This window comes from Patagioenas fasciata, chromosome 30, assembly GCF_037038585.1.
Source record: "Patagioenas fasciata isolate bPatFas1 chromosome 30, bPatFas1.hap1, whole genome shotgun sequence".
In the NCBI taxonomy this organism is placed as follows: domain Eukaryota; kingdom Metazoa; phylum Chordata; class Aves; order Columbiformes; family Columbidae; genus Patagioenas; species Patagioenas fasciata.
The window spans coordinates 3,239,105-3,258,226 of record NC_092549.1 but is presented as its reverse complement, the minus strand read 5'-3'; the positions used below and the strand labels follow the sequence as shown (position 1 = coordinate 3,258,226).

At 65.3% G+C, this 19,122-nt stretch overlaps 2 protein-coding genes and 1 pseudogene across 3 annotated transcripts; all 3 read right to left on the bottom strand.

The window, feature by feature from the left end:
* Nucleotides 1-388: 388 nt before the first annotated feature.
* LOC136112802 (lens fiber membrane intrinsic protein-like) lies at nt 389-6,103 on the bottom strand. Of its 2 annotated transcripts, none has more exons than XM_065857684.2 (6): nt 6,023-6,103; nt 4,939-5,355; nt 3,591-4,813; nt 2,630-2,770; nt 1,618-1,752; nt 389-646 (listed from the first exon to the last, which is right to left on the bottom strand). In XM_065857684.2, the coding sequence occupies exons 3-6, from the start codon at nt 3,862-3,864 to the stop codon at nt 579-581; spliced, it is 618 nt and encodes a 205-aa protein (XP_065713756.1). In that variant the 5' UTR covers nt 3,865-4,813; nt 4,939-5,355; nt 6,023-6,103; the 3' UTR covers nt 389-578. The 2 variants fall into 2 exon arrangements, with proteins under 2 accessions (XP_065713756.1, XP_071656564.1); XM_071800463.1 differs by having other exon boundaries at nt 4,939-5,165; nt 6,023-6,099.
* A 355-nt stretch (nt 6,104-6,458) lies between these two features.
* LOC136112736 (V-type proton ATPase catalytic subunit A-like) lies at nt 6,459-17,985 on the bottom strand. Its single transcript, XM_065857560.1, has 14 exons — nt 17,904-17,985; nt 15,298-15,426; nt 13,959-14,173; nt 13,740-13,877; nt 12,827-12,978; nt 11,194-11,356; nt 11,010-11,118; nt 9,062-9,184; nt 8,869-8,983; nt 8,714-8,777; nt 7,793-7,996; nt 6,876-6,970; nt 6,632-6,803; nt 6,459-6,551 (listed from the first exon to the last, which is right to left on the bottom strand). The coding sequence occupies exons 1-14, from the start codon at nt 17,983-17,985 to the stop codon at nt 6,459-6,461; spliced, it is 1,854 nt and encodes a 617-aa protein (XP_065713632.1).
* On the bottom strand, nt 8,247-8,365 carry LOC136113047 (5S ribosomal RNA; annotated as a pseudogene).
* Nucleotides 17,986-19,122: the final 1,137 nt, after the last annotated feature.

The window sequence follows — 19,122 nt, the reverse complement described above, 5'->3', positions numbered from 1 at the left end:
CGGGGGGGCGGAGCCGCGGCGGGGGCGGGGCCGAAGGGGGCGGGGCCTGAAGGGGTGGGGTCGGCAGGGCGGGGCCGGGCGGGGTGGACCGGTCCGGCAGGTCGGGGCAGGGGCGGGGCCTTAAAGGGGCGACAGTCACCGTGGGGAGGGGCGGACCCCACCCGGGCGCTCCCCGCCGCGTCACACGGAGGCTGCTGGGGGGTCCCGGTGACGCTCCCGTCCGTGGGGACACCCCCATGCCCCCCCATGTCCCTCCCAGTTCTCCCCCCAGACTCACCTGAGGGTGAGACCCCGGAACATCCCTGTTTCTACCCAACCCCCCCGGGATGACATCGATCACCCACCCCAAAAGTCTGGGGGGGGGTCCAAATCTCGCCGGACACCACGCTGGGGGGTCACGGCAGTTTATTGGCACCGCAAGATTCGGGGAGGGGGAAGAAAGGGTCAGAACGCTGGGGGGGTGAGGGAGAGTGGGGGGCACAGCTCAGCATCGCAGTGACACGCACCCTGGGGTGCCCCCACCCACTTCTCGCAGGGAGGAGGGTGGGGGCAGGATCGGGCCCCCCCGGGGGGGCCCCTCAGGCACCCGGCACTTCCGAGCTCTCTGGAGATGGGTCCTTGGCGGCAGCACAGAGGTGGAAAAGCCCTGGGGGGGGACAGGAGCCCGTGAGGCGCGGGGGCGGCTCCGTGTGGGTGTGGGGGCCCCCCCTGCTGCCCCCCACCCCTGGGTGCCCTCAGCGTGTGGTCAGGCCAAGCTCAGCTCTGCGGAGACCAGACACAGCTCATTACAGCAGTGACCCCCCCATGAGACCAGATGCAGCGCAGCAGTGACCCCCCCCCATGAGACCAGACACAGCGCATTGCAGCAGTGACCCCCCTATGAGAACTGACACAGCTCAGCACAGCAGTGACCCCCCCATGAGACCAAACACAGCTCATTGCAGCAGTGACCCCCCGCCATGAGAACAGACACAGTTCAGCGCAGCAGTGACTCCCCCATAAGACCAGATACAGCTCAGCACAGCAGTGACCCCCCCACGAGACCAGACACAACGCAGCAGTGACCCCACCATGAGACCAGACACAGCTCAGCAATGACCCCCCCCACGAGACCAGACACAGCTCAGTGCAGCAGTGACCCCCCCATGAGAACAGACACAGCTCATTGCAGCAGTGGCCCCCCCATGAGACCAGACACAGCTCAGCAATGACCCCCTCATGAGACCAGACACAGCTCATTGCAGCAGTGACCCCCCCCACGAGACCAGACACAGCTCAGTGCAGCAGTGACCCCCCCATGAGAACAGACACAGCTCATTGCAGCAGTGGCCCCCCCATGAGACCAGACACAGCTCAGCAATGACCCCCTCATGAGACCAGACACAGCTCATTGCAGCAGTGACCCCCCCCACGAGACCAGACACAGCTCAGTGCAGCAGTGACCCCCCCATGAGAACAGACACAGCTCATTGCAGCAGTGGCCCCCCCATGAGACCAGACACAGCTCAGCAATGACCCCCCCATGAGACCAGACACAGCTCATTGCAGCAGTGACCCCCCCATGAGACCAGACACAGCTCATTGCAGCAGTGACCCCCCCCTCCCAGGTGCCTCTACCTGCCGAGCTGGTGAGGACGACGGCGACCCAGCCCAGAATGTAGGACCAGGAGAAGCGCCAGGCGGGCCGGGCCGGGCCCAGCAGGCTCAGCGTGCCCACGGTGTACACGGCCAGGGCCAGCAGCGCCAGCAGCCCTGCGGGTGGAGGGGACGCTCAGCGGCACGGCACAGCGCGGCCGGACAGCCCCAGCCGGGCACAGACCGGCACAGCTCAGTGCAGCAGAGATTGGCAAAGCTCAGTGCAGCAGAGACTGGCACAGCTCAGTGCAGCAGAGACCGACACAGCTCAGCCTGCAGAGACTGGCACAGCTCAGTGCAGCGGTGACCGGCAAAGCTCAGCCTGTAGAGGCCGGCAAAGCTCAGTACAGCAGAGACCAGACACAGCTCAGTGCAGCACTGACTGGACTCAGCCTGCCGAGACCGGCACAGCTCAGTGCAGTGGTGACCGGCAAAGCTCAGCCTGCAGAGACCAGACACAACTCAGTGCAGCAGTGACCGGCACAGCTCAGCCTGCAGAGACCTGCAAATCTGAGCCTGTAGAGACCGGACACAACTCAATGCAGCAGAGACCAGCAAAGCTCAGTCTTCAGAGACCGGGCACAGCTCAGTGCAGCAGAGATCAGACACAACTCAGTGCAGCAGAGACCAGGCACAGCTCAGTGCAGCAGAGATCAGACACAGCTCAGTGCAGCACAGACCGGCAAAGCTCAGCCTGTAGAGGCCAGACACAGCTCAGTGCAGCAGAGACCAGCAAAGCTCAGTCTGCAGAGACCGGGCACAGCTCAGTGCAGCAGTGACTGGACTCAGCTCAGCCTGCAGAGACCAGCACAGCTCAGTGCAGCACAGACCAGCAAAACTCAGCCTGTAGAGGCTGTCAAAGCTCAGCCTGCAGAGACCAGAGACAACTCAGTGCAGCAGAGACCAGCACAGCTCAGTGCACCAGTGACTCCCCTGGTAACAGTCCCTGAGGCCCGTGTGCCCCATCCCGCCCCACCATCCCGTCCCCACGTACCAGCCAGGAGCAGGGTGACGCCGGCCACGCGGGCCCGCGCTCGCCGGGCAGTGCCGGCCGTCACGGACACCCCCAGGGCGAGGCCGGCGGCGGCGGCGAGCACCGAGAGCAGCATCAGCACCCGCGTGGCCTCCCATAGGGCTGGGGGGGGACATGGGTTGGGGACACCGGGGGGACATGGGACACCAGAACAGTGTCCCTGTGCCCCACACATGGAGACCAGACACAGCTCATTGCAGCAGTGACCCCCACCCTTGAGAACACACACAGCTCAGCGCAGCGGTGACCCCCCCATGAGACCAGACACAGCGCAGCACAGCGGTGACCCCCCTCTTGAGAACACACACAGCTCATTGCAGCAGTGACCCCCCCGTGAGAACACACACAGCTCATTGCAGCAGTGACCCCCCCATGAGACCAGACACAGCTCATTACAGCAGTGACCCCCCCCTTGAGAAAACACACAGCTCATTGCAGCAGTGACCCCCCCATGAGAACACACACAGCTCATTGCAGCAGTGACCCCCCCCCGTGAGAACACACACAGCTCATTACAGCAGTGACCCCCCCCTTGAGAAAACACACAGCTCATTGCAGCAGTGACCCCCCCGTGAGAACAGACACAGCTCATTGCAGCAGTGACCCCCCCGTGAGAACAGACACAGCTCATTGCAGCAGTGACCCCCCCATGAGAACACACACAGCTCATTGCAGCAGTGACCCCCCCCTTGAGAACACACACAGCTCAGCACAGCAGTGACCCCCCCCATGAGAACACACACAGCTCATTGCAGCAGTGACCCCCCCGTGAGAGCACACACAGCTCATTGCAGCAGTGACCCCCCCGTGAGAACAGACACAGCTCATTGCAGCAGTGACCCCCCCCGTGAGAACACACACAGCTCATTGCAGCAGTGACTCCCCCATGAGACCAGACACAGCTCGTCACACCAGTACCTACCAGGGGTGGCGGGGTGGGGGTGGCACTGTCCCCCGAGGCAGAGGCGCCACAGCCCCAGGCTGGCGATGTCCCCAGGTGCCCGGCGCTGCAGCCACCCGTGGGTGACAGTGGCAGCCAGGAGCAGGGCCAGACCGGTGGCCCCGCACAGCAGCCCCCCGCCCGCAGGCATCCCCTGTTGGGGGGACAGCACCAGGGGACACAAGGGATGATGGTGGGGACACAGGGGACAACCGTGGGGATGTCTCCGGGGGAGAGGGGTACCCGGTGGTGGCATCTCCAGGGGATGTTGGGGACACCCATGGGGACATCTCTAGGGGCAGGGGTGGTACCCGGGGGTGGCATCTCCAGGAGATGTTGGGGACACCCATGGGGACATCTCTAGGGGCAGGGGGGGTACCCAGGGGGGCACTGCTGGGGACATTGGGGCACCCGGGGGATGACACTTCAGGGGACACCAGGAGCATCTCCAGAGGACACCGTGGGGGACCCAGGGGTGGTACCTCAAGGATGTGGTGACAGGGTGGGGACACCGGGGTCCCTCAGGACAGACCCCCCTCCCGGGGCATCGACCCCCAGCCACTCACCCGCCTTCAGCACCCGCCAGCCGGGTGTCCCATGGTCGCCTGTCCCTCTGTCCCTCTGGGTTGGGGACAGGGGCCCCAGGGGGATCGAGGCCACCGGGCGCACGTGGCACTGCCATTGTCAGGGACACAATGCGGGGAAGGCTCTGGGTGCTGTCACCACCCGGGTGCTGACACGGCAAAAGCTTGTCCCCAGTGGGGTGACACTGCGGGGGGGCAGGGGACACAGCCAGGGTCCCTACCCGGTGACAGCAGGTGCCATCACCACGGGGATACTGGAGACAGAGGGGACACTGGGGACAGCAGGGCCAGGGATACTGAAGGCAGAGGGACACAGGGGACAGCAGGGGCAGCAGGGACAGGGACACTGGGGACATGAGGGGCGCTGAGGACACCAGGGACAGGGCCAGCAGGGGTGACGACAGAGGCACTGGGGACACGGAGGACAGAGAGGAAAGGGACACGGGGGACAGTGAGAGTCCCCCCAGGGTGAGGGTCAGTCCCCTGGTGCCACACGCGTGCACGGTGACACGCAGACGCGTCCCCCGGGCCACAGCAGCAGCAGGAGGAGGAGGAGGATGAGGATGAGGCCGAAGCTGCCGCGGGGGGTGGCCCTGGAGCAGGGGGGGCTGCAGGGGACACCTGTGACACGGGGGGACAGAGGGACCCACATCAGCGGCTGCCACGTCCCCTGAACCCCGACACCGGGGTGAGCGGCTCCTGCTGCCCCCCAGCCCTGACACCGGGGTGAGGGTCCCCCCGCTCACCTCCCCGCAGTGTCACCTCGCCGAGCCGCAGTGTCACCTCCCCGCAGGCACAATCGTCATCGCCCAGCAGGAGGCAGCTGTAGGTACCGGCGTCCCCGTCCCGCAGCCCCCGCAGGAGCAGCCCCCGCGGGGTTTCGGGGGGTCCCGGGGTGCCGGAGGTTCCCGGGGTGCCGGGGGGTGACACCAGCGCTGCGCGGTCCTCGTAGGGCGGGTGGCAGCGGTTCTGGCTGCAGACGGTGACAGCGTCGCCCGCGGTGTCACCCCAGAAGTACCAGTGCTCGGCCCGCAGCCGACCCAGGGGGACACCGGCCGCGGGACACCCCAGGGTGACAGTGGCACCCAGTGTGGTGTTGGCTTGTGCCCGGGCACGGTGGGGGCTGTGGCACAGCCAGCAGCCCAGCGAGGGGTCACCACGGCCTGGGGACAACGGGGACTGTCACCGGGACTGGCACCCACCAAGTGTGGGTCCCCACTGGTGTGGGACCCATGGGATTGTCACCGCCCCACGGCCATGGGGACATTGCTGAGGGACCCTGGGGACTGTCACTACCCCACGGCCATGGGGACATTGCTGAGGGACCCTGGGGACCGTCACTGCCTCACGGCCATGGGGGACACTGCTGAGGAACCCTGGGGACCGTCACCGCCCCACGGCCATGGGGGACACTGCTGAGGGACCCTGGGGATTGTCACCGTCCCACGGCCATGGGGACACTGCTGAAGGACCCTGGGGACCGTCACCGCCCCACGGCCATGGGGGACACTGCTGAGGGACCCTGGGGACCGTCCCCGCCGCACGGCGCGGTCATGGCAGGGACTCGTCACCGTGCGGCACTCGGGGACAGCCACCACACAGCTCGGGGACCGGGACGAGGACAGGGGGGTGGGAAGGGACGGCGACAGCGACAGAGACATGACCTCCCCGCCCACGAGCCGCTCCAGCTCCAGCAGCCCCCCCGGCGCCCCCGGACCTCGGGACCCCCCTGTCCCTGCCGCACCCCCGCGGGACCCCCAGACCTCGGGCCCCCCGGCCCCCCCGCACCCCCGCGGGACCCCCCAGACCTCGGGACCCCCCGGGACCCACCGCGGGGGGCCAGGGCCGCTCCCAGCCCCAGGGGCAGCAGCAGGACCCACATCGCCGGGCGGTGGCTCCGGGGGGCGGGACGGGGCGGGGGGCGGAGCGGGCGGGGGCGGCACTGCGGGCGGGCGGGGGGGGGGGACAAGGGACACTCCACACGACCCCCCCTGGGGCTGGCGAGGGGGTCCCCGGCCCTCAAGGCGCTGCCCCCCAGGTTTCCCACCCTTCCCACTGGCCGGAGCGGGACAGGGACCCCCACGGTCCCTCCCAAAATGAGGCTCCGGTGCCGGTGCCAGCGCCCGCGCGGGGGGGGGACCGGCCGGTCCCATCCGCTGCAGGGAAACCACGCCTGGAGGCCGAGCTGCCTCAGGGCCATTTATTAAGCTGGGGGCGGGACACCCCCCATCCCGTGACCCCCATTTTCCTGTCCCCCCCCCCCGCCTCAGTCCTCCAGGTTGCGGAACGCCGCCTGCATCTCCTCGTTGAGCTGGGTGAAGGCGGCCGTGATGGTGGCTTCGCCGTCCTTCACCGGGTCCTGGGGACGCAGGGGACAGGGTGGTGTCACCACATGCCCCCCCGGTGGTGCTCAGAGCCCCCCCGGCCCCATAGACCCACCATGAACTTCATGGCGCTCAGCCGGTACAGGATGTCCCCCAGGTTCTCGCGGATGGTGGCCCAGGTGACGCGGCGCTCGCCCGCGGCCGTGGCCTCCACGGCGTGACGCGCCAGCTCGTAGAAGGTCACCATGTTCTGGAGCATCCCCACCGTCTTGTAGAAGGGGCAGAACCTGGGGGGCGGGGGGGTGAGAGTGGGGGGTGCAGGGGGTGCGGGGGTGCGGGGGTTTGGGGGGCCGGGGTACCTGTCGTAGGAGGAGTAGCCGTTCTGCTGGAGGAAGTCGTCCTTGAGGAGCTTCGCCACCTCCAGGGTCACCTTGTCGGCCTCGGCGAGGGACGCCTGCGGGGGGGACAGCTCTGGGGTGTCCCTGTCCCCATCCCATCCCATATCCCACATTCCCATCCCGAATTCCACATCGCCACCCATCCCACATCCCCCATCCCATCCTCCCCCCCATCTCCATCGCCAACCCGTCCTGTCCCACCCATCACATCCCCATCCCATATTCCACATCTCCATCCCAACCCCTGTCCCACATCGCATCCCCATCCCATATCCTCCATCTCAGATCTTCCCTTTCCATCCTGTCCCTTATTTCCACCCCCAGTCCCGTCCTATCCCATATCCCACATCCCATCCTATTCTATCCCATCTTCCCATCTGCATCCCATCCCATCCCATGTCCCATGCCCCCATCCCATTCCACATCCCCATCCCATCCTGATCGCCAACCCACATCCCAAATCTCCATCGCATATCCCACATCTCCATCCCACATCTCCATCCCGTCTTCCCATCTGCATCCCATCCCCATCCCATTCCATGCCCCCATCCCATCCTGATCACCATCCCACATCTCCATCCCACATCCCACATCTCCATCCCATCCTCCATCGGCACCCCATCCTATGTCCCATGTCCTCATCCCATTCCATATCCCCATCCCATCTGGATCGCCAACTCACATCCCGTATCTCCATCCCATCGCCGTCCCATGTCCCATATTCCCATCCCATTCCATATCCTCATCCCTTCCTGATCACCATCCCGCATCTCCCTCCTGTCTCCCCATCTTCACCCCAGCCCCATCCCATGTCCCACACCCCATAACTCCAACCCCATCCCACTCCCCACGTCCCCATCCCCGTCCCCATGTCCCACCTTCCCGACCAGCTGCACGATCTCCGCCAGCTCCTCCTCCTCCTGCAGGATCTCCCGCGCACGGCGGCGCAGGGCGGGGAACTCGGGGTGCAGCCGCTCGTAATGGGGCTCCAGCGCCCGCAGGTACCGGCTGTAGCTGATCAACCAGTTCACCGACGGGAAGTGCTTGCGCTGCGCCAGCTTCTTGTCCAGCCCCCAGAACACCTGGGGGGGTCACACACACAGAACAGCAGAATCCCACCCCCTTCAGCATTTTGATGGCTGCGCTGGACTCTCTCCAGCAGTTCCCTGTCCTTCTGGAGCTGAGGGGCCACAGCTGGGCACAATATTCCAGGTGTGGTCTCCCCAGGGCAGAGCAGAGGGGCAGGAGAACCTCTCTGACCCACTGAGCACCCCCTTCTAACCCACCCCAGGTCCCATTGGCTTCCTGGCCACAAGGGCCCAGTGCTGGCTCAGCCCACAGCACCCGCTGTTCCCAGCTGGTCTCCCATCCAAGCACTGACCGGGCCCGACCCTGCTTAGCTTCCCAGATCAGACCAGATGGGGCGTTCTCAGGGTGCTATGGCTGTATAGATTACATTATGTATATCTATATATTCCCCAATATATCCTGATAGTATCTGAACTAAACCCTTTTCTCAAGGGCAGAGCAGAGGGGCAGGAGAACCTCTCTGACCCACTGAGCACCCCCTTCTAACCCACCCCAGGTCCCATTGGCTTCCTGGCCACAAGGGCCCAGTGCTGGCTCATGCTCACCCTGCTGGCCCCAGGACCCCCAGCTCCCTTTTCACCGCTCTCCAACACCTCATTCAACTTACACTGGAACCTGGGGTTGTTCCTACCCAGATGCAATACTCCACACACCAGGGGGGTGTTTGGGGGGGCTGTGCCACAACAGAGCGTCCCCCGCGCCCCACTCACCTGCACAATGCCCAGCGTGGCTGAGGTGACGGGGTCCGAGAAGTCCCCTCCCGGCGGGGACACGCTGTGGGGGACAGTGAGCAGGGGGGGTCAATGCAACGCCGGGGGCGGGGGGGTCCCCAACACTGCCCCCACCCCGTGTCCCCCGCACTCACGCGCCCACGATGCTGACGCTGCCTTCGCGCATGGGGTTCCCCAGGCACCGCGCTCGCCCCGCGCGCTCGTAGAAAGACGCCAAACGCGCACCCAGGTACGCCGGGTACCCGCTGTCTGCGGGGGGGACACAGCGTCACCGGACCCCCGGGGCTGATGGGGGGGTTCAGTGGGGTACCCGGGGTAGGGGCTCACCCGCCGGCATCTCGGCCAAGCGCCCCGAGATCTCGCGCAGCGCCTCGGCCCAGCGGGACGTGGAGTCGGCCATCATGCTGACGTTGTAGCCCATGTCGCGGAAGTATTCGGACAGCGTGATGCCTGCGCCGGGGGCACGTGGTTTGCACACTCGGTGTGCGCTGTGGCATGCTCGGTGTGCGCTCTTGCACACTTGGTGTGTACTCTTGCATGCTCGGTGTGCACCCCGGCATGTTCAGTGTGTGCTCTTGCACACTCGGTGTGTGCTCTTACACACTTGGCGTGTGCCCTTGCATGCTCAGTGTGCACCCCGGCATGCTCAGTGTGCACTCTTGCACACTCGGTGTGCACCCTGGCGCACTTGGCATGTGCTCTTGCATGCTCGGTGTGCAGCCCAGCATGCTCAGTGTGTACTCTTGCGCACTCAGCGTGTGCTCTAACACACTCGGTATGTGCTCTTACACACTCGGTGTGCACCCTGGCACACTTGGCGTGTGCCCTTGCATGCTCAGTGTGCACCCCGGCATGCTCAGTGTGTACTCTTGCACACTACTGTGCACCCTGGCACACTTGGCGTGTGCTCTTGCATGCTCGGTGTGCAGCCCAGCATGCTCAGTGTGTACTCTTGCACACTCGGCGTGTGCTCTTACACACTCGGTGTGTGCTCTTACACACTCGGTGTGCACCCTGGCACACTCGGCGTGTACTCTTGCATGCTCAGTGTGTACCCCGGCATGCTCAGTGTGCACTCTTGCACACTCGGTGTGTGCTCTTACACACTCGGTGTGCACCCTGGCACACTCGGCGTGCACTCTTGCATGCTCAGTGTGCACCCCAGCATGTTCAGTGTGCATTCTTGCACACTCGGTGTGCATCCTGGCACACTCGGCATGTGCTCTTACACACTCAGTGTGCACCCTGGCACACTTGGCGTGTACTCTTGCATGCTCAGTGTGCACCCCGGCATGTTCAGTGTGCACTCTTGCACACTCGGTGTGTGCTCTTACACACTCGGTGTGCACCCTGGCACACTCGGCGTGCACTCTTGCATGCTCAGTGTGCACCCCAGCATGTTCAGTGTGCATTCTTGCACACTCGGTGTGCACCCTGGCACACTCGGCATGTGCTCTTGCATGCTCAGTGTGCACCCTGGCACACTTGGTGTGTGCTTTTACACACTCAGTGTGTGCTCTTTCACACTCTGTGTGCACCCTGGCACACTCGGTGTGTGCTCTTGCATGCTCAGTGAGCACCCTGGCACGCTCGATGTGTGCTCTTGCACACTCAATGTGTGCTGTTACACACTCGTTGTGACCCCTGGCACACCCGGCGTGTGCTCTTGCATGCTCAGTGTGCACCCCAGCATGCTTGATGTGTGCTCTTGCACACTCTGTGTGCACCCTGGCACACTTGGCGTGTGCTCTTCCATGCTCGGTGTGCACGCCGGCATGCTCAGTGTGCACTCTTGCACACTCAGTGTGTGCTCTTACACACTTTGTGTGCACCCTGGTACTCTCAGTGTGTGCTCTTGCACGCTCGCTGTGCACTCTTGCACACTTGCTGTGCACCCTGGCACGCTCTGTGTGCACTCTTGCACACTCAGTGTACACTCTTGCACGCTCAGTGTGTGCCCTCCAGTGCCTACTGTGCACCCTTGCACACTCACTGTGCACCCTGGCACACTCAGCACTGCCTCTCGCACGCTTGCCGTGCACCCTGGCACGTGGCTCACACCCTCAGCGTGCTGCCTCGCACACCCACTGTGTGTTCTTGCACACCCAGCGTGCATCCTGGCATGCACAGCACAGCCCTTTGCACACTCAGCCCTGCGGCTTGCACACTCAGCACAGCCCCTTGCACGCTTGGCGCACACCCTGGCGAGCACCCACCCTCCTGCGCACGTAATTGGGTGCACAAGCAGCACGGTTGCACGCGCGTGCACACTCACCCGTGTAGATGGAGGCTTCACGCGCCGCCACCGGCATGTTGGACGTGTTGGCCACCAGCGTCGTGCGCTTCATGATGGTCTCGGTCCTCCCGTCCACCTCCATGGTGAGCTGGGGACGGCACCACCGTCACCGCGGTGCCCGGCTCACCCCGGTGTCACCGCAGGGTCCCCCTGGTGTCCCCACCTCGGGGAAGTCCCGCAGGACCTCGGACATCTCGTTGCCGCGCTCGCCGCAGCCCACGTAGACGATGACGTCGCTGTTGGAGAACTTGGAGAGCGACTGCGAGATGACGGTTTTGCCGCAGCCGAAGGCGCCCGGGATGGCCGTGGTGCCACCCTGCACGCACCTGGGGACACGTGGGGACACGGGGGGATGGGGGGGAGTGATGGCTGCAGGCCCCCAACACCGCCCCTTGGCCCCAGCCCTGCTGTCACTGTCCCCAGCCTCGTCCCCACCTGCCATCCTTGTCCCCACTGCCATCTATCCCATGCTACTGTCCACTGTCCCCATTCCTATCTCTGTCCCTCACCCCACTCTCTGACCCCACCCCTGTCCCCAACCCTGTCCCTTATTCCCGTCTCCATCTCCTGTCCCCGACTCTTGTCACCAACCCCATCCCTGTCCCAAATCCCCATCCCCTGCCCCTTATCCCCATCTCCATCCCATCCCCAACCCTTGTCCCCAACCCCATCCCTGTCCCCATCCCTGTCCCAAATCTCTATCCCCTGTCCCCAACCCCATCCCTGTCCCCATTCCCTGTCTCCAACACTGTCCCTTATGCCCATCTCCATCCCCTGTCCCCAGCCATTGTCCCCAACCCCATTCCTATCCCTTATTCCCATTGCCATCCCCTTTCCCCAACCCTTGTCCCCATCCCTGTCCCAAATCCCCATCCCCTCCCCAACCTCATCCCTGTCCCCTGTCCGTTATTCCTATTGCCATCCCCTGTCCCCATCCCTGTCCCTTATTCCCATCTCCATCCCCTTTCCCCAGCCCTTGTCCCCATCTCTGTCCCAAATCCCCATCCCCTGCCCCTTATCCCCATCAACATCCCATCCCCAACCCTTGTCCCCAACCCCATTCCTGTCCCAAATCTCCATCCCCTGTCCCCATCTCTGTCCCTTATTCCAGTTGCCATCCCCTGTCCCCAACCCTTGTCCCCATCCCTGTCCCCATCCCTGTCCCAAATCCCCTGTCCCTTATTCCCATTGCCATCCCCTTTCCCCATCCCTTGTCCCCATCCCTGTCCCAAATCCCCTGTCCCTTATTCCCATTGCCATCCCCTTTCCCCAACCCTTGTCCCCATCCCTGTCCCCATCCCTGTCCCTTATTCCCATTGCCATCCCCTTTCCCCATCCCTTGTCCCCATCCCTGTCCCAAATCCCCTGTCCCTTATTCCCATTGCCATCCCCTTTCCCCATCCCTTGTCCCCATCCCTGTCCCCATCCCCTATCTCCATCCCTTGTCCCCATCCCTGTCCCTTATTCCCATTACCATCCCCTTTCCCCATCCCTTGTCCCCATCCCTGTCCCAAATCCCCTGTCCCTTATTCCCATTGCCATCCCCTTTCCCCATCCCTTGTCCCCATCCCTGTCCCAAATCCCCTGTCCCTTATTCCCATTGCCATCCCCTTTCCCCATCCCTTGTCCCCATCCCGTCCCCAACCCCTTCCCTGTCCCTTATTCCCATCTCCATCCCGTCCCCATTCCCATCTCCATCCCCTGTCCCCATCCCCACCCCTCGTCCCCAGTCCCCAGCTCCCTCTCCATCTCCGCCCCCCTCCCGCCCGTGTCCCCGTCCCCGTCCCCGTCCCTACGGGAAGAGCGCGTCCAGCACGCGCTGGCCGGTCAGCAGCGGGTGACACGCCGGCAGCTTCTCGGCCACCGGCCGCGTCTGTCGCACCGGCCACACCTGCAGCATCGTCAGCTGCTCCGCCTGGCCCTGGAACTCCAGCTCCAGCACCACGTCCTGCGGGGACAGGGGACAGTGGGGACAGGGAACAACGGGCAGCGGGACAGGGGACAGCGGGGACAGGGGACCGCAGGGACAGCAGGCAGTGGGGACAGGGGACAGCAGGGACAGGGGACAGCAGGGACAAGGGACAGGGGAGAGCGGGGACAGGGGAGAGCGGGGACAGGGGAGAGCAGCGACAGGGGACAGCGGCGACAGGGGACAGCGGCGACAGGGGACAGCGGCGACAGGGGACAGTGGGCAGCGGGACAGGGGACAGTGGGCAGCGGGACAGGGGACAGCGGGCAGCGGGGACAGTGGGGACAGGGGACAGTGGGGACAGTGGGGACAGCGGGGACGGAGGACAGTGGGCAGCGGGACAGGGGACAGGGGACAGCAGGGACAGGGGACAGCGGGGACAGCAGGGCAGGGGACAGTGGGGACAGTGGACAGCAGGGATAGGGGACAGCAGGGACAGCTGGGACAGCGGGGTCAGGGGACAGCCGGCAACGGGGACAGGGGACAGCAGGGACAGGGGACAGCGGGCAGCGGGGACAGGAGACAGCAGGGACAGGGGACAGGAGACAGCGGGGAGAGGTGACAGCGGGGACAGCGGGGCAGGGGACAGTGGGGACAGGAGACAGCGGGGCAGGGGACAGTGGGGACAGGAGACAGCGGGGACGGGGGACAGCGGGGACCAGGGACAGCGGGCAGCGGGGACAGGGGACAGCGGGGACAGCGAGGACAGCGGGGACAGGGGACCCGCCACCCGCCCTTACCGTGACGCTGTAGTGCCCGGGGGGTGCCACATAGGTGACGGTGCCGCGGCTGCGGGGCGGCACCATGATGCGGTGCTGGAGCAGCGAGTTCTCCATCACCGTCCCATAAATGTCACCGCCGGTGACGTGGCTCCCGACCTGAGCCAAAAGGGTGGCCGTGAGGACCCGGGACCCCAGCGGGGACGGGGTGGGTGTCCCCGTGGTGGGAGGGACACGCACCCGGATGTCCTTGCTGGGGACAAAGTCCCAGTCGAGGTGTCGCGGCAGCGCGGGGACGTTGGTGCCGCGCGGGATGTAGATGCCACCGGTGTCACGCGCGATGTCCCGCAGCGGGCGCTGGATCCCGTCGAAGATGGAGCCCAGGAGCCCCGGGCCCAGCTCCACCGACAGCGGCTGCCCCGTGCGCAGCACCGGGTCCCCAACCCGCACCCCCGCTGTCACCGCTCAGGAAGATGGGGACAGAGAGGGGACAAGGGGCTGGGGGTCACGGGGCAGGGTGGGGGGACAGGGAAGGGACGGGGTGAGAGGGAGGGGACAGGACGGGGTGACAGGGAGGGGGTAGGACAGAGGGGACAGGGCAGGATGGAAGGGATGGAGTGGACAGGACAAGGGGGACAGGGCAGGACAGGGTGACAGGGAGGGGACAGGGCGGGGGGACAGGGAGGGGACAGAGGAGACAGGGCAGGATGGTAGGGGCAGAGTGGACAGGACAAAGGGGACAGGGAAGGGACAGGATGGGGGGACGGGGAAGGACAGGGAGGGGACAGGACAGGGCAGGATGGGGGAACAGAGAAGGGACAGGACAGGGGGGACAGGGAGGGGACAGAGGGGACAGGGCAGGATGGAAGGGATGGAGTGGACAGGACAAGCGGGACAGGGCAGGATAGGGTGACAGGGAGGGGACAGGGCGGGGGGACAGGGAGGGGACAGAGGAGACAGGGCAGAATGGAAGGGACAGAGTGGACAGGACAAAGGGGACAGGGAAGGGACAGGATGGGGGGACGGGGAAGGACAGGGGGACAGGGAGGGGACAGGACAGGGCAGGATGGGGGGACGGGGAAGGACAGGGGGACAGGGAGGGGACAGGACAGGGCAGGATGGGGGAACAGGGAAGGGACAGGACAGGGGGGACAGGGAGGGGACAGAGGGGACAGGACAGGATGGAAGGGATGGAGTGGACAGGACAAGCGGGACAGGGCAGGACTGGGGGACAGGGAGGGGATAGGACAGAGGGGACAGGGCAGGATGGGAGGGACAAGGAGGGGACAGGGAGGACAGGGAAGGGACAGAGGGTCTTGGGGCCATGGGGCAGGATGGGGGGACAGGGAAGGGACAGGACAGGGAGGACAGGGAGGGGACAGAAGGGCTGGGGACAACGGGGCAGAAAAGAGTGGGGGGGACAGGGAGGGGACAGGACAGAGGACAAAGGAAATGGGACAGGCGGGGGAACTGGAAGGACAGGGAGGACAGGACAAGGGGACAGCAGAGGATGTTGGGGACAGGAGGGGACAGGGAAGGGCGGGATGGGGACACGGGGGGGACAAGGGCAGCAGGATACAGGTCTCCTCGTACACCTGCAGCGTGGCCGTGTCCCCGTCCAGCCGGATGATCTCCCCGACCAGCTCCGCGTGGCCCACGCGCACCAGCTCGAACATGGCGGCCCCGGCCATGCGGGTGGCGGTCACCACTGCGGGGACACGCCATGGTCACTGTCACCACCACAGGGACAGGCCATGGTCACCACTGCGGGGACACGCCATGGTCACTGTCACCACCACAGGGACAGGCCATGGTCACCACTGCGGGGACACGCCATGGTCACTGTCACCACCACAGGGACAGGCCATGGTCACTGTCACCACTGCGGGGACACGCCATGGTCACTGTCACCACTGTGGGGACAGGTCATGGTCACTGTCACCACTGCGGGGACACGCCATGGTCACTGTCACCACCACAGGGACAGGCCATGGTCACTGTCACCACTGCGGGGACACGCCATGGTCACTGTCACCACCACAGGGACAGGCCATGGTCACTGTCACCACTGTGGGGACAGGCCATGGTCACCACTGCGGGGACAGGCCATGGTCACCACTGCGGGGACACGCCATGGTCACTGTCACCACCACAGGGACAGGCCATGGTCACCACTGTGGGGACACACCATGGTCACTGTCACCACTGTGGGGACACCCCATGGTCACTGTCACTGCTGCAGGGACACGCCATGGTCACCACTGCGGGGACAGGCCATGGTCACTGTCACCACTAGGGGACAGGTCATGGTCACCACCGCAGGGACAGGCCATGGTCACTGTCACCACTGTGGGGACAGGCCATGGTCACCACGGCAGGGACAGGTCATGGTCACTGTCACCACTGTGGGGACAGGCCATGGTCACCACTGCAGGGACAGGCCATGGTCACTGTCACCACCACAGGGACAGGCCATGGTCACTGTCACCACTGTGGGGACACACCATGGTCACCACTGCGGGGACAGGTCACGGTCACTGTCACCACTGCAGGGACAGGCCACGGTCACCACTGTGGGGACACGCCATGGTCACCACTGCGGGGAGGGGCCATGGTCACTGTCACCACTGTGGGGACAGGCCATGGTCACTGTCACCACTAGGGGACAGGTCATGGTCACCACCGCAGGGACAGGCCATGGTCACTGTCACCACTGTGGGGACACGCCATGGTCACTGTCACCACTGTGGGGACACGCCATGGTCACCACCGCAGGGACAGGCCATGGTCACTGTCACCACCGCAGGGACAGACCACCCAACCCCAGCTACTGCCCCGCCGCCAGCTCCCACCTCCCCAAACACAACCCCTCCCTGTCCCCAACAATGACCACCCCACGTCCCCAACCACAGCCCCCATGTCCCAAACCCTGTCCCCAACCACAGCCCACATGTCCTCAACCCTGTCCCTAACCACGACCCGCCATGTCCCCAACTCTGTCCCCAAAAGTGATGCCCCCTTGTTCCCAACCACAGCCCCCCACATCCTCAACCCTGTCCCCAACAATGACCCCCCCATGTCCCCAACCCTGTCCTAAATCACAACCCCTCATGTCCCCAACTCTGTCCACAACCACGACCCCCACATGTCCCCAACCCTGTCCCCAACCACACCCCCCTGTCCCTAACAGTGACCCCCCCCATGTCCCCAACCTTGTCCACAGCCACACCCCCCTGTCCCCAACAATGACCCCCCCATGTCCCCAACCACACCCCGCTGTCCCCAACAATGACCCCCCCATGTCCCCAACCCTGTCCACAACCACACCCCCCTGTCCCCAACAATGACCCCCCCATGTCCCCAACCACACCCCGCTGTCCCCAACAATGACCCCCCATGTCCCCAACCATGTCCACAACCACACCCCCATGTCCCCAACAATGACCCCCCCATGTCCCCAACCACACCCCCCTGTCCCCAACAGTGACCCCCCCATGTCCCCAACCCTGTCCACAGTCACACCCCCCTGTCCCCAACAATGACCCCTCCATGTCCCCAACCACACCCCCCTGTCCCCAACAATGACCCCCCCATGTCCCCAACCCTGTCCCCAACCACACCCCCCTGTCCCCAACAATGACCCCCCCCCATGTCCCCAACCCTGTCCACAGCCACACTCCCCTGTCCCCAACCACACCCCCCTGTCCCCAACAATGACCCCCCCATGTCCCCAACCCTGTCCACAACCACATCCCCCGTCCCCAACAATGACCCCTCCATGTCCCCAACCACACCCCCCTGTCCCCAACAATGACCCCCCCCATGTCCCCAACCCTGTCCACAGCCACACTCCCCTGTCCCCAACAATGACCCCCCCATGTCCCCAACCCTGTCCCCAACCGCACCCCCCTGTCCCCAACAGTGACCTCCCCCATGTCCCCAACCACACCCCCCACCCCCAACAATGACCCCCCCCATGTCCCCAACCCTGTCCCCAACCACACCCCCTTGTCCCCAGTCCTGTCCCAAATCCTGTCCCCAACAATGACCCCCCATGTCCCCAACCCTGTCCACAACCACACCCCCATGTCCCCAACCCTGTCCACAACCACACCCCCATGTCCCCAACCCTGTCCCCAACCACAACCCCCGCTGTCCCCATCCCCGCTGGTGTCCCCATGTCACCGGGCCCTGAGACGCCGTGCACAGCCCCCAGCAGCCCCTCCCGCTCGGCCTCCGCCAGCCGCGCTGCCCCGGTCCCCGCCATGGTGTCCCCAGCACGGCCCCGTGTCCCCGCGTTATATGGGGCGGGTGACGGTGACACAGCGGGCGAGGGCTGTGTACAGTCAACACGTCCCCTCCTGTCCCCCCCGGCACCGCCGCACCGAGGTGCCACACACCGGCACGCGCCGGCCTTGGCCGCGCTCAGGGTGACGGTGACATTCGTCCTCCCCGCTGCCACCACCGTGTCCCCATTCCTGTATCACCCATGTCCCCTGTGCCACCACCGTGTCCCTGCCCCCTCCTGGGATCCCTGTGTCCCCCGGTCCCCTGTGCAACCTCCCAGGTGCCACCACCACATCCTCATCCCCTCCTGGGGTCCCTGTGTCCCCCACATCCCCAGTGCACCCTCCTTGGTGCCACCACCGTGTCCCCATCCCTGTGTCCCCCATGTCCTCTGTGCACTTTCCCCGGTGCCACCACCACATGCCCATCCCCTCCTGGGGTCCCTGTGTCCCCCAGGTCCCCCACGGCCCCTGTGCAACCTCCCTGGTGCCACCACCGTGTCCCCATCCCTGTGTCCCCCATGTCCCCTGTGCACCTTCTCTGGTGCCACCACCACATCCCTGTCCCGTCATGGGGTCCCTGTGTCCCCCATGTCCTCTGGGCACCTTCCCTGGTGCCACCACCGTGTCCCCATCCCCTCCTGGGGTCCCTGTGTCCTCCACGTCCCTTGTGCCCCCTCCCTGGTGCCAGCGCTATGTCCCTGTGCCCTCATGGGGTCCCTGTGTCCCCCATGTCCTCTGTGCACCTTCCCTGGTGCCACCACTGTGTCCCTGCCCCCTCCTGGGGTCCCTGTGTCCCCCACATCCCCTGTCCCCCTTCCCTGGTGTCACCACCATGTCCCCGTCCCCTCCTGGGTTCCCTGTGTCCCCCATGTCCCCTGTGGACCCTCCTTGGTGCCACCACCACATCCCCGTCCCCTACTGGGGTTCCTGTGTCCCCCAGGCTCCTTATGTCCCCTGTCTACCCTCCCTGGTGCCACCACTGTGTCCCTGTGCCCTCCTGGGGTCCCTGTGTCCCCCATGTCCTTTGTGCACCCTTCCCGCTGCCACCACCGTGTCCCCATCCCTGTGTCTCCCATGTCCCCTGTGCACCTTCCCCAGTGCCACCACCATGTCCC